Raw genomic sequence first — 14,819 nt, forward strand, 5'->3', positions numbered from 1 at the left:
TTTTTGAAGCTGACTTCGAAGGCCTCGACTGCTGACAACGCCACAAGGCCAATGCGGTGCAGGTGACATTCTAAAATATGCTCTCTGTCATCACAGCGAGGGGGCTCTTCATCGGATGGACGCGGGGGGCGTCAACGTCGCCTACTCCATTACGTCAAATATCTGCACCGCGGCAAGGTCAGCTGCACCCGGGGCGTTGCTGCCTCTGCAGATTACCGAGGTTAGAAGAACAGACGAGCGCGGACACGCCGGAGAAAGACACTTCCAGGAATTGAAGATTAGGCGGGATAAATTAATCTAATGAGATGAATGTTCTTCCACTGCACAAACTGTACAGACAAAATGTCGCAGCTCCTGTCGGTCAGAACTTAATTAGTGTAGCAGTAAAACTTCAAATGTCACCCTGTTCCTCATCAAAACCAGCCAAATGGACAAACCACTGGTCAAAGTGGATACACTGCAGCGATCAAACTGACTGGACAGAAAAACAACGCTGTAAAATGAATGTGCGAACGGCATCAGCTGACATGCCCTGCAATTCCTGCAGCTCTTCTCCCTCGCTCTGAACAGGTCTTGGCACTCAGGCCGGTCTCGCTGTGTAAATGTCCTTGCTAGAAAAACAGGAAAGCTCTGGGGATTCCAGCCTCCGCCCAAAGAACACAGTGTTCGTTATGCACATTTCTCACCAGGTATTTTCATGGAGGCCAAGAATTTCCAAACGCCAAATGAAACTTGACTTTTTTTTATGTCATCTTGTTGTGGACGATATCATCACATTTGACATTTGGCTGACGTCGCCATCGTCAGTCTTCTTCACATAAAAACAAGGTTCTTATCATCCCGAAGCTACAGGATTACTACAAAATAAAACGCTGCAGCGTACTTTGAAAATGGCCACATGATGCTTAGCTGTTGTGTCCCCCCCAATGCGTGATGTTTATCCAACTGGGACAGAGATTATGGATGCTGCATGTGCAGCACCCAGTCGTCGTCCCTTCGTCTTATTGGCCTTTCCCCGGAGGATCACTGCTTCTTTATCAGGTGAGGCAGAATAACTGTTTCCCGGGTCGACTGCATGGGTGTTTCTGATTCTGATTCTGATTCTGATCATGAATGCATGTCTATCAGCATGGCTCCAAAGCCTTTCATCACAGGCTGAAGCGATCAAGTGCAGCTCGAAGCTAATCTTCAGAAAGGTATTATCAACCTGGAGTCGGCTGAGGTTGTGTTGTTGAAGTCGGTTAAAGTTAGTGGCCACTCTTTCCTTTCGCTGATACTCTGTCTGTCTGTACTCTTCCTTGGGTGATGAGACGACACCTGGGAGACATTATTGGACTAAACTAGGAACACAGCGGAGAATAAGTGATGTGCGATTTAAGGGGGAGCCTTCATCGCTCCGAACCGTCTGTCTCTCAAAGTGTTCCTGGACTAAAAACACATGTGGCTATCAAGAGGATTGTACGCTACACTGATCTGATCGGTCTTGTTTCACATGCAACAGCTGCATATTTACACTGCGACCTCAATACACAGTGGATGAGTCAGAGGTAAAAGTAGCTTGTGGCGTTCATGCACAGATGAGCAGAGCTCCGAATGAACGCTTTATCACTTGATGCAGGTATAATCTTATTCCTCACACCTCCTGACTCCTGAAATGATCTCCAGAAGCCGCGGTAATTATTTTGGCTGCGAGCGCCATCAATCCTGAGGCTCTTACAGTGAGCCTTGTGTTTATCAGAAGGGCTGATGTGAGGCGTCACCAGCAAAGCTTTACGTAAGGGCACATGGAAAATAAAGACACTCGTTGTTATCGCAGAAAGACCAGAGCGAATCAGACTGCTAAGCGTGCGACAATGAAGAACAACACATGAAACGTGAGGCAACTACAATAATAATAATAATATAATAGTATTTAGTGGGATGTATGAAAATATCCTATCCCTCTGTGTGCAGGTAACAGTTTAGAAAAACCAAACAGCATTGGGAAAGATGCATTTTCATGAGTGAAACATTCAAGTTGATTGAGGGAAAAACATTAGAAAGACATATTCAGGTGATTACATGATAATTAAAACATTTATTAATCAATTTTCTGTTAATTAAATCAGTAGCCTGAATATTTTTATATAAATCCTAATCTTTAATATGTATATATATATATATATATACATATTTTCCCCATATGCTCACAGAAATTTAAATTTGGTCATAGGAAGAACTTTAATTGTAATTTATTTAAATACCAAAACTAAAATTATTTCTGAGCCTTCTATTGATTTAAAGCTATTTATTATGATGCATGCTAATGAATTATGCAAATTGATAAATAGTTCACTGACTCTGGCATTCTGAAGCTGCTTTCCTTGCTATTTTACAGAGAGAAATGGCCTGTTGAGAAGTAGGTAGCAGATTGTGGGAGGTTTGGGATGACAAGTTGCAGCTTTAGAGTGACACTCAGAAAGCATTTGATAAACACAGAAAGATACGTCATCCAAGCACGTCGCAGTACAGACAACAATTCAAGTGAAGCAGACGGCACAGCACTGTGTTCCTCTGGTGCTCATCTGTGACTAGAGGTGCAGTAAGTATCTTTGAGTTGATCTGCTCACATCGCCCATCCCACCTACACATGGGGGCTCAGTGTTTTCTTAATCAGACTGTACACACTGGTGCAGAGTTAAGCACACAGCGTAGGATGCACTGTAGCTTTCATTAAAATGTGCTTCTCCAGGGAAACTCAAGTGAATCCTGCTGTGAATGTGATTTGATGGGGGAAGACAACCTGTAATGTCGGTAAGCTGAGGTCTTATCCCACTGCTGGACCCGAAATCCATGTGTTATTGGCTTTTTACACCTGGCAGTTGAACACTCTTCAGAAATGAAGCTCTACTCTTGGAGCCACAATTCCATTAAGTATTGTGAAAAAAAATTCAGTCTGAACATGTGCAAACCAAATCAGCCTTCATGCACCACCTCAAAAAGAAAACACTCGTAGGCATACGTTCACTCATGCATGTGATGGATTACAATGACATGCACAAATATTTCTCATGCTACATGGCGAAATAAAAAAATGCTTCATCATATTTCTGACTTTAATTATACCCTTTAATTAATTACCCTGGACAGACGCTCGGCAACGAGTTCCAGTGTCGGCAGGTTTGTACAAAAACATGTCCTCTTCAGAGGAGTCGGTAAATGAAGCCAGAGTTTAGCACAAAGAGACTTCATCACTTTTCCAACCAGAAATTGGGTACAATATTGATTCCTGTATTACACAGGTTGGAGTCATGCTAATACTCTTAAGATCGCCCTCCTTCACGTTCCTGTTATTCCCTTCTGACAGCCTGTATAAACAAGAATGCCTTATTAGCACACTTATTTTCTGAAATGCATTCCTGCAGGATCTTAATATCTCAGACAATGAAACTGAGCCCGTCTCTTTGGACACAAGGAGCATGTGATTTTCTTTGTGACGTGGGCTCATCACAAATGCTTGGTGCTCTATGCTGAGGCATAGAGCACTTAAGTCTGAACGGGCTGCTCTGTGATATTTGTCTAATCTAGTGTTAGTCAGGGTTCATTAAAAGGAGCACAGTTAGATATTTGAGGGTCCACATCAGCCTGCTTTGCACACAATATATCCGTGCAGGAGTCGGTGCATGGCTTGGGGGGCGGGGTCTACACTTAGAGGCTAACACATGTTACCTGAGGTCAGTCTCTGAGATACTCCTCTGGTGCACGTCCTCTTCCTTCTCCAGCAAAATCTCCCGATGCTCCTTGTCTGTCTCTACTCCTTCCCCCGATTCCTCTCCCCCTCCCTGCAACCGCCCTTCTTCACCAGCCCCTCGCTTGTCCTCTCCTACCCCCCCACCCGCCTCCTCCTCTAGCACTCCTCCTAAATGCTCATCCCCCTCACGAGACTGGCTCCTCGAATGCAACAGGCTGAAGTCGGAGACAGATGAAACAGCGGCACATGCAAAGCAGAAAGAAAACCACACAACGCATGAATATAGTTTTGTTTTTGAACAAATACATGGTGCAGCCGAGGGCAAACACAGACTCAGTAGAACAAAACAGAGGTGTTCCAGCAAAAAGATCATGCACAGGAAGACAACCAGACACCCAAAGTTGTATGTGTTGCCAGAGATGGACAAACGTCCACCATAGCTGGAATGAGCAAGTTCAATCATTTGGTTCCAGAAGGAGCCAAATTTGAACTCATCACAGTGAGAAAATGACAAATTTTTCTCTTCAAGTTTAACCACGTGCAAACCATATTCAAAGTGGAAAATGTCTGGACATGGCAACGCATGTGGAAAGTTCACAGCTGGGGAGGATTTGTCCACTCCTGGTAACAATGTGAGGAATTAATGCCTGAGATAAAGTTCAGTGTGCCCCAGTGGATGTCAGCCTACCGGATTTTGCGGTTTCCTTGCGGCCTTTCTGATTGGACAGACATGTAGCTCGTGCTGCTGAACCGAGAGGCACTACTGGTTCTCGACACAGCGGACACGTCGCTTACATCGCTGTCCGACGACTTGGCCGACAGGTTGTCCGAGGCTCGTGGATCTCTGCCTGAACGCTACGGAGAGAACACAAAAAAATGGTTATCGGCACCACAACATAAGATGAACTTTAATATTCACACACACACACACACACCTATATGGACAATTTAGCGTAACCTGCTCACCTAATGTGTTTGGTGTTGGAAGGAAGCCGGAGAGAACCCGGAGAGAACCCACGCAGACACGGTGGAGAACATGCATGCATGAGCAACTGGAAATATTTGTACAACTGTTCAAATTAAATCCTAATTTCAAGGGCGTTTCCTGCATTCGAGGAACTACTTTATTTCTAGAAATATAATCAGGGTGTTTCTACTTCCACCGAAAGTTGGAAGGCACATTTGTATTAAACGAGCTTTACTCTGAGTTTCCCCAGAGGCTTAACTTGGATGACGATATGTGTAAAACTAGGCCTGTCTACAGCATCTTGTGTGCACTTTACGTGTTTAATAGCTGGCGGAGTGTTCAGATTTCTAGTTTAACAAAAGTGGGGTCATTGTTTGGTGCAGGCACTGCCAAGGAAGATATTGTCGAGTCAAGGATGAGTCACGAGTGAATCTGCTTTTTATAGGCCTGCAAACACAAAGCTGATGCAACAGTTTGCATACCACTGACTTAAAAGGTGCGCTGGAAGCAGAGCAGAGTCTTGCATGGCTTGGCTCAGGCAGGAAGACACTGGGCTCAGGCCAGGCTCTCTAAACACGCCCAGGATCCTTCCAGAGCAGTGTAGTAAACACTGGACTCTGCAAGCTCTCACTGTCTAAATCCTTCCATTTACGATGAAAGGCTTCACCCAAAGGACAAGGAGAAAACGCATGTCCTCCCCTTACCGCTGGTTGTCTCCAGCTTGTTTCCAAAGTATTCTATTTACTTTGTGTAAAGCATTCAGTCACAACTTACTGTTAATATGTTTTTTTTTTTTTTGTTTTATGTTGCCTGTGAATAATTGTTGATCTGAGGTCTGGGAATTAATCCAAGTTATCGTTGCGGCATCATTTTCGGGAATGAAATGTCAGCGCGGAACAGCTGCATCGCTTCATACCATGAAGGGAAGGTACACAGTGTTCAATGAAGGTGAAACTGACACGTTAAAAAACAATGTAGCTTAACTGTTGACCGACCGTTGAGCTGAGCTGAGTGTTTTCCTCCTTCGGTGTATTTGTATGCTTCTACAGTATGTACACTGGAGCAGACATTTAATGTACATTTGCAGTGACGTTGATATTTGCGTGTGTACATGCTTGACTGCATGCAAAGCGCCATATGGCCAATGCATAATGCAGCCAAGCAAACGGTGAAGTGTCGGCTCGGGTTCAGCGAGGCGAACATCCAGCATGTCTGTGCGTGTTTTTTTTTTTTACCTTGTGGTAGTCCTGCTCCAGTCTGGAGTCAGATCCCACTCCCTGCTTGTACTTGTTCATCTTCAGTTTCATCTGTCTGGTCCTCTCCTCTATGTCCATACCTAGAGACAGAGATAGGGGACGGTCAGATGGGGTGGGGGTGGCTGAGGCAGCCAGGAAGGCCTGATGGATGGGACATACTGCTGTGTTGAGAGGCAAGCTTCTGCTGAGCTATGAGCCATGGCCTATGACAAGGACAGGTCTAATGGGAGAAAGCTGCATGGTTGGCCGCAGTAAGAGCTGCTAACAGTAAGCTGTGCTACGCATCAGGCAGCTACGTCCTGGGGTCGCTTCTCTTCATGGGAAATCTTTATTTGAATTAATTCCAAATGTACAATTTACTGTTACCGCTGCATAATATATCAACTGTCAACACTACAAACACCGCTATTAACAAACTCCAACCCCGCTAGTGACCTGTGTTTGGATACACTGTGCATCTAGGTAACAGCCAATGAAATTCCCAATTGATCTGAGTAATTCTTTGCCATTTCAATGCTCCGTCTCATCATCTTGCTTCCTGCCTCTTCGCTGCTAAATGATGGCTGAGCGCTGCTGCCATCGCAAATTTCTTTGCCACAAGCTGATCCATTTTCTCTAGGAGGTAAGAAAACCAGGACACTGTACACAAAGTAGATTTTGTGCAGCAAATGGAAGAAAAACACAAAAATAATACCTCACAAGAACTTTCGCCAGCTGTTCACGACCTAACTAGGACTGTCCTGCTGCAGCTGTCAGCTCCAGTCTCTCCGCCTGCTCTCTGTCTTTTGTGTCATATGGCAGCAATGATTAAGGCAATGTGAATGAACACATAAAGTGCAATGCACACACACGTCTATAGATTTGCATATACACACACACACAGATGCAAGTACAAACAGCGAGCCAATGAGTGACAGCAGAGATGAGGCAAAGCCATTTTTTCTCTTTACAGCGGCGTCTTCTCTCTTCTTTGATTGTTCCCTTTTCTTTTACAGAGTTCATTGGAGATTGAAGATTGCGCTTTAAAAACGTTTATGCTGCTTTTCTTACAGATAGATTTCAGCCGGATTGTATTACAGTCAGGGTTTGTTTCAATGATATTGTGTCTTAGCTCAGTGGCTTTAAAATTAAACAGTAGCTGGAGGCTGACTATGAATTTCGTCAGGTAAATCACATGATGACATAAAGGAATAGTTGAATAGTTTTGGTTGATATTGAGTCTGATTCCACTCACTGGTCTGTACGGTGAATACATAGAAGAAGAAGTGAGTTTAGCATATGAATAGGATGCATGTGGACTGTAAACAGGCAGGATGCAGGCCTTCAGGCTCTGTCAGACATGACAACATCTGCCTGCCTGGAGATTTCATAGTTTACTTATTAGCAGGATATATCTAACGTCTCATATCTTGGCTGACTTCCAGAACCGGCTCTGGCAGCCTCGGTGAAGACGGGACACCATGAGGAATCCTAAAAATAGGAGACTATGTATGAAACTGACTTTATGTCCTTAATGACAATCTATTGGTCATTGTTGAAGACCTACTGCAAAGTAGCCCCAGTGGCATGACCGTGCATGCAGAGAGATGGAGGCCTCATCTACAGAATGATCCAGAGCCCAAACATCAATAGAATGGAGGCAAGCAAACAGGGGGGGGGGGGGCAGAGAGAGACGATGGGAGGTGACTGGGGAAGCCAAGCCAGGCGGATACACAGAGTGAATAAGAGTATGAGAAGAAGAGGAGAGTCCGAAAAGAAAGGAGGCATAGAAGAAGAAGAAGGGACAGACCTGAGTTCGTCCAACTTGGTGAGTCCATGTCTTCTGGGATCACATCACAGAATGGACAGACACAGACAGTGGACAGGAAGATGGATGTGAGAGGATGCACGAAGGGTACGAGGGGGGGAGAAGAAAGGGAGGGGGGGGCGCTGTCTTCACCATGAACACCAAGACTGCTAGGTTTGACGGGTCAAAGTGAGGAGGACGAAGATGGAGGAAGAGAGGGACACAAGACAACAACAGGACACGACAATGACAAACAGCAAACACTAAACAGGTAAAAGAAAATCATAGAGTACAGCAAGAACACACCACCATGATCACAGTGAGAAGGCCAGGAGAGGCTGGGGGAGAGGCGGAAAGATTAGTTATCAGGAATACGAGAGGGGGGGGGAGAGGTTCTGTGCTGAAAGAGCTGAAACAGCAAAGAAATGTTAATGCCCCCGGTCCTCTGAGGACAGCGGGGAACAGGACAGGCGGGTAAAAGGAGAAGTGAATGTCGCTTGAGTCTGCATGGGGGTGCAACTGTGGGGAGACAGCCTGGAAAAACAACAGAAAAGAAAGGAAAGGTACACAAAACGACACAAACTGGAAGCACAGAGCAGCGAGCACACAAAAGAGAGAGCCGACTACCTCACAGCTTCACAGAGAAACGGGAAAATAAGCAAATGTATCAGTAGTAGAGAAGAGAACACACACACACACACACACACAGGCACAGTATTCCCGTGAGTATCTGAAACAAGGTTACACAACAACAAGATTGTTGCCTCCGATTATCTTATTATTCATGTCCTTTACTTCCGTTCGCCCTGGAGTGGTCCAGAACGGCCCCCGTTTCCTGTCTCCTCCTTTCCCTGTGCTTCAGTCCCTCCATCAGCCAACAAAACATGTGTGTGATGATGCTGCACTCACTTCTTAGCTCTGTCCGGAAAAAACACGCTTTACTTTCATACCCCCCACCCCTCAAACAGAATTTGCATTTGTTCGGTTAGAACCCCATTAGGGTGAATAACGAAGTGTTACATGATTATTATTTTTTTAAAAGGACAAGGTGAGACATCTGCCTCAACAGCTTTCACGTCTTCGTGGCGGCAGACATCATCTCATTACAAAGTCAAATGATAATCAACAGAGCGCGTGATAATTTTTCTCTTCATCATGTGGGTCATCGGCACAAGAGAGCACCATATAAAGAAGAAATGTGAGTGAAAATCTAGAAGGAGTCGGTGCGGAGGAGACTCCTGTGGTCTGTGGGTTAATACAGGGCAGTATTAAGACGACTCATGTCGTCTGTGGGTTAATACAGGGCAGTATTGAGACGACTCATGTCGTCTGTGGGTTAATACAGGGCAGTATTAAGACGACTCATGTCATCTGTGGGTTAATACAGGGCAGTATTAAGACGCTATATAACACATATAACTCCAACAGAGAAGCCAGCGACGCTCAAGATCACAAAAAAACATATTTCAGCTTCATGGCGGTTACTGAAGATTCCTCCACAATAAACACCATCATGGATCGGCATCAGTGTTACTGAGGCGTCTTATAAATACATGAACGAATAAAACCTACAGGGGTAATGAGAAGTCAGAAGGTTTAATGATACCGAATCACACCTGCACAAATAAAGACACAGTAAACAGACTAACAGTAAAGATGCCCATCAAGAGCTCGGAGCTATGGACAGGATCCCACAGACACCATGAAGACATCATCCATCCATCCATCCATCCCAGCTGATTACGGACACAAGGCGGGGCACACCCCGGGTGCGTTGCCAGCTCATTGCGGGGCTACACATAGACAACCATTCACGCACACACTCACACACTCACACACTACGGACAACTTGGAGTAATCAATTCACTTAAATGGCATGTTGTTGGAGGCGGGAGGAAAACGAAGAACCCGGAGAAATCCCGCGCAGACAAGCGGAGGACATACGAACTCTGCGCAGAAAGGAATCGAACCCGGAACCTTCTTGCTGAGAAGCAACAGTGCTACCCACTGCGCCGTCGTGCCACCATGAAGCCATCTTAACGTCACCATTTCACAGAAAAGGTCTCACTGGATCACCCGCTGGGCTCACAATAGTGGACTGCCAAATTATTTAGACGCATGAAATCAACCTCAGTGCTCTCAACGACTCAATAATCAATGTATTTACGACTAAAGCGATAATGCAATAATCAGAGCAGTGTCAATGTGAATCTGGGTCATGGATGCCGTTCCAGCAGGATCCTGTCCTCGTCCTCTTTGATCCAGCCGATCACGACAGCATCACCTATTAAGAATTAACCCATTTACCCGGGGAACGTTCCAGACATCTTTCCCATGTGCTCCCGTCTCCGTCCAAACATCACATCACAACACATTTCTAATGATTATTACAATCTATTTTTGCCGTTTCACTGGAATCAAGGCGTTAAACTTTACTTAATGAAAAGCAAATCACAGACTCTGTGGGTGTCATATCAGTTCAATGTTTCCATGGAAGCACAGCAAGCCAGTGAAGCAAACGCGGCACCTCCAGGCCCATCAGGTGTCGCCTCGGAGAGCAGCGCGGCTGCAGATCCCGTTTTACATTGCAAATATGAGACTTTCCATACAGCAAGAAAGATGTTTTAGTTTTGTTTTATTTTGGGAAATGAAATGTCCACAATCATTTTGGCATCCACATAAACCCCAACCGCATGCTGCACTGCAAACCCACACCACGCATAAAGACAAAGGCTGAACTGGGGCATAAATACTGCTGGTCCATACAAAGCATGACGAAAGAGACCCTCCTTTCCTTATGTCTCTGTTTTTTCTTTACTTAGTCTCACCTGTATATTGCCCAGGTCTGAAGTTGGTGAGGCTCGAATAAGGTGTAAATTATCCACACAAATGGTGACAGGACAGCGAGGAAGAATTCTCCAAAGAAAGGTCACTAAGGTAGGATGGTGTCAAGACTTTGAATGTGCCAACCTTTATTCGAGGCCATGAATAAGACACAGCCAACTGCATTTGATCACGCTACGCTAAAGGATATTTCATATGCAAAAATCCACTCTTACTTAGCATGACCGTTATCATTCTTGTGTTTGCCACAAAGCTTCTCACATGGGAGTGGATATGGTGCCAAAGAAGAGGCTGAGGCAGATCCGATCCAGTTACGGACGTGGATTCTGGGTCACTTTTTCCACTTCCTTCAATGTTGTGAGAAAGAGTTTAACATTTAGCAAATGTCATAAAAAAAAAAAAAATAGTTCCAGATCATCAATCTATTTTCATTTAAAAAAACAATCTCAGTCTATCTTTATCGGGATTTAATGTTTCATTTTGCACGTTGGTTTGAGAATCCTTTTCACTGACAATGGCAATAAAATCTATATCCAAGTAAAACGTCATCATTATTCATGTTGTTTGTGTCATTTGCATTGCATCACGTAAAGCCCCTGTTGCAGCTATGCTTTCTAATATGAAGGCTTCTGCTGCTCCACCTCAGCACCATGCGGGTCTGGTGGGAGCATCCCCTCACCGTCAGGTCACATGAAATGAGTTGGTGTCCTTGGACTCAGATCAGTGCTTATCAAAAAGGTTGAGTGCACTCCCAAAGTGAAACATAACTTTAAGTGTCTTAAATCCACACCCAGACCAACCAACCTGTGTCGGTGAGGGAGTGGTGTGACTGTGTCCCTCCATCAGACAAAGAGCCATTCAGCCCTCGCTGCTGGTCCTCCCACGTTACTTCTACAGCCAGACACACATACAACACACACACACACACACACACACACACTGGTTTTGTATGCTACAAGAGCCTCGCCATGATTACTTTGAAGGGAAATTAAAAAACGAGTTCCAGTACTTTTAATCTCGTGACATTTACACACACAGTTTACACATCTAAACCTGCACGCATTGCACTTATAATAAGGGAGAGCTGTAAGGATCGGTGTGTAAGAAACAGGCCTCTGTCACTTCAGCACTGCAATCATGGACAGCTCCTCGTCATAGACAATGAGCATTGCGCCATCTGCTGGCCAAGATATGTAACAGCTGACGAGGTACAAATAATAATACTGCACACACTCAAGCAAGGTGAAATACACACATTTAGGGAATATGAAATTTAATAATTTGCTTGTTGAGATGCATTCAAATAAATAAAATATATCTTATGGTATTTTTGGTCAAATACAAAAATATTATTTTTGGCCACTATGCCTGAATCAGCCAGTGTTAAAGAGCACAGTATGTAAAATGATGATGATAGGCCAGTGTGTGTGTGTGTGTTTCAATAATTCATGTCTAATTAAAATGAATTGCACAGTGGAGATGGAGAGCTGTGTTTTTGTGATCAGAATGAACTAGCAGAGCGGAGGACAGATCAGGAGCCTGAGGAGGACAGACCAGCAGAGGTCATGAAATAATTGGTGCGTATTAACATCAGCTTCAGCCAAAAGATCAGGAATTACAGATGCCAGTGAATGTCACACTTGGTGATCATGTGCTGACTGAGCTCACGCCAAAGTCAAACCATCACACCGTTCAGAGGACTTGCCTTTCCTTCCATTTACTGGTGGGCCATGGGTTCTTTCCTCACAGTCTGTTGCTGGTAGAGAGACAGATGGACGCTCGTGAAAAGTTATACTGCTACCGTAAGTTGCATTAATACAGCAACACATACTGCATAGTGCACATGAACCCAAAGACCCCAAGACGCTACGTAAAAATGCTGCAAACCTTAGTGTAATAATGAATTGTTAATTGTACAATGCTGATCATAAAGAATACTTTCTCTGCTGCAGCATCGGGCCTGCAGAATAAGACTTGAGCACAGTTGACTATGGACCGTTTTAGAAGCCGCATACAGTTTATTCAGTGAGTCAGCTCTGCATCCATGGGAGCGTTGAGTAACAGCACCACTCAGGCAAAGGACACAACCATGCCACATAAACAGATGGAGAAGGAGGAAATGGAAACTGTGAGGATCAGCCAACGTCTGGCTACTCATTCGGTCCTGCGAGACAAACGCTCCGTAGGTCAGCTGACACGCGATATTGCTTTCATCCCCCCAAAAAAACACGAGGCCAAGCTCCTGACAGAGCTTTAAGTCACGGCATGTGATCGTTTTACATTGTGGATGCGTTTGTAGCTCATCATGAATAGTGTTACTGCAGGAAGTGAGGAAAAATCACATCGTTTCATGGCTGTTACTGCTCAGATAGACACACCTGAATGATCATTTTGGGGTTCGTCTGATCCCAGCTCTTCCCCTGTTCCCTCTAGGAGTTACCACAGATGAACAGATAAAATAAGATCAGATACAACACAATTAGATGCAGACAGATGTGAGGCACAATCACGCGCTAAAGCACAACAGCAAGTTACACAACAATGGCAGGTTTAACAGCAGTCCGGCTCGTCTCTGTGAAGAGTGCAGGCCAATATGGACGCAGTCCATAAAGAAGCTACACACACACTTAAACAGCCATTTGCCGTACACAAGCTGAGTGCCATATGGCTTCCCCTACTGGCCACAGGACTACTGGCCTGAAGGGTGGAGAGAGAGAGAGAGAGAGAGAGAGAATAGACTGTCCGATGAAGACAAAAATGAAATCAGAATACTTTATTATTTAAAGAAATTAAGATGAAAAGGTGATAGATAAATAAATACATAGAGATAAAATAAAATTATAAAAAAGTGGTACAGAAGGGTGGGGCAGAGAAAGAAAGAAAAGGAAAGAGTACAGGAGGGAGGGAAAGCCCTCGTGGACTCTGACGATGATGAAAGAGATCCGTCAGGGCTTGGACACGTTTACAGGTCACATGTCACGACAACAACATCACATTTGTTCAAGGAGTGCTGAGGAACAAACGGGACTTTCCCTGTCACTTTGCAGTTGGGTTGAGACATTGGGGTTGGGTTCTTATGCAGGTACGGACAGTAGAGCATCGTTAGCTTTGGTGAAGTAGCTCAGCAGTCCAAAAAGCATCAATACCATTGAAACGCAACACTGGAGCAATGAAGAGCGGGATCCAGAAAGACTAGAGAAGCACAACACAACAGCACAGACATCTAGGGCTGCAACAGGGGGTCCGAGCGCACCAAAGTGTGACCTCAGCCTCCATAAGACCCACCGCCCGCTGTTGCAGACTGGGTTTTTGCCTTCAGAGTAAAGCGCGGTTCAAACAGCACCCTCAGTCTGAAAGACTAAAACCACACATTCAGGTACAGACCTTCACAAGGCTCTGTTCCTTCGCCTGCGTCTTCTGAGAGAGAAACGCAAAAGGAACCAAGGAGGGAAGGCAAATGTAAGCACCAATCAGATCTGAGCAACCGCATCAGCAAATAGCAATCCTTCCTGTCAAGAGTGGTGCTTCTGAAGGCTTTTACTAAGCCCCAGCCAGCTGTTGTAAGCCACACCATAACAGAAGCACACTATCAAACTGTGATAAAGGTGTCCTCTCATTAAAGACCACAACTTTGCGACAAATGGAACCATCAGCTGACTTACTTCTGTCTTTCCCTGCTGGTGGAAGCTGTGGAAGTTGCCGTCCTCGTCTGCTGGACATGGGGGTGCTGTTGGGACTGGTCTGCACTGATCCGCTTCGAGGATGCGCCCTAACATGACAAAAATGTAGAGGACAACGGGGTGAGAGCCGCAAGAAGGATGAGATCTGATGGTGGATGTGGGGCCTGGCCGTGTCGCTCCCACATCAGAGTGAAACAAGTGTTGTTGTTGTTGTTTTTAAAGAGAAGGACATCTATTTGTTTGATTGCTCAAAGGAAAAGCTTGAAATATAAAAGATAGGGCTATCTGTGAGAGGCTGATACGTGAGTCAGTCTGGTTAGGTAACAACAGTTAAACATTAAATTTCTTTGCTACACGTCACTCTCAGGCTCAGTTGGAGACAATCAGGGACTGCAGTTGCACCAAAGTACCGCTAAGAGATCACTGTATCTCTGTATCACTGTATCAGGTGACAATTAATGTTCTATGTGAAGAGTTTTTTTGTCCATAACGCTAAAAGGGTTTATATGTGGAAAGTCCGTGAAAAGGATTTCCTGAATGTTTGAAATCTACAAAC

At 44.8% G+C, this 14,819-nt stretch overlaps 1 protein-coding gene and 1 long non-coding RNA gene across 2 annotated transcripts in view; one reads left to right on the top strand and one right to left on the bottom strand.

Moving 5' to 3' along the window:
* rims2a (regulating synaptic membrane exocytosis 2a) overlaps positions 1-14,819 on the bottom strand; it is a 117,477-nt gene that overhangs the window by 15,375 nt on the left and 87,283 nt on the right. The window contains exons 22-27 of the mRNA XM_068755128.1: positions 14,246-14,352; positions 13,968-14,000; positions 5,933-6,033; positions 4,689-4,691; positions 4,419-4,585; positions 3,709-3,945 (exon numbers count right to left, since the gene is read on the bottom strand). Of these exons, the coding sequence (XP_068611229.1) occupies positions 3,709-3,945; positions 4,419-4,585; positions 4,689-4,691; positions 5,933-6,033; positions 13,968-14,000; positions 14,246-14,352 (648 nt within the window). The remainder of the gene's footprint in view (positions 1-3,708; positions 3,946-4,418; positions 4,586-4,688; positions 4,692-5,932; positions 6,034-13,967; positions 14,001-14,245; positions 14,353-14,819) is intronic.
* LOC137910738 (uncharacterized) lies at positions 919-11,000 on the top strand. The gene is made up of 3 exons (XR_011106076.1): positions 919-1,041; positions 10,583-10,676; positions 10,837-11,000. It is a non-coding gene; the product is annotated as an uncharacterized lncRNA (long non-coding RNA).

Source organism: Brachionichthys hirsutus, chromosome 3, assembly GCF_040956055.1.
Source record: "Brachionichthys hirsutus isolate HB-005 chromosome 3, CSIRO-AGI_Bhir_v1, whole genome shotgun sequence".
In the NCBI taxonomy this organism is placed as follows: Eukaryota; Metazoa; Chordata; class Actinopteri; order Lophiiformes; family Brachionichthyidae; genus Brachionichthys; species Brachionichthys hirsutus.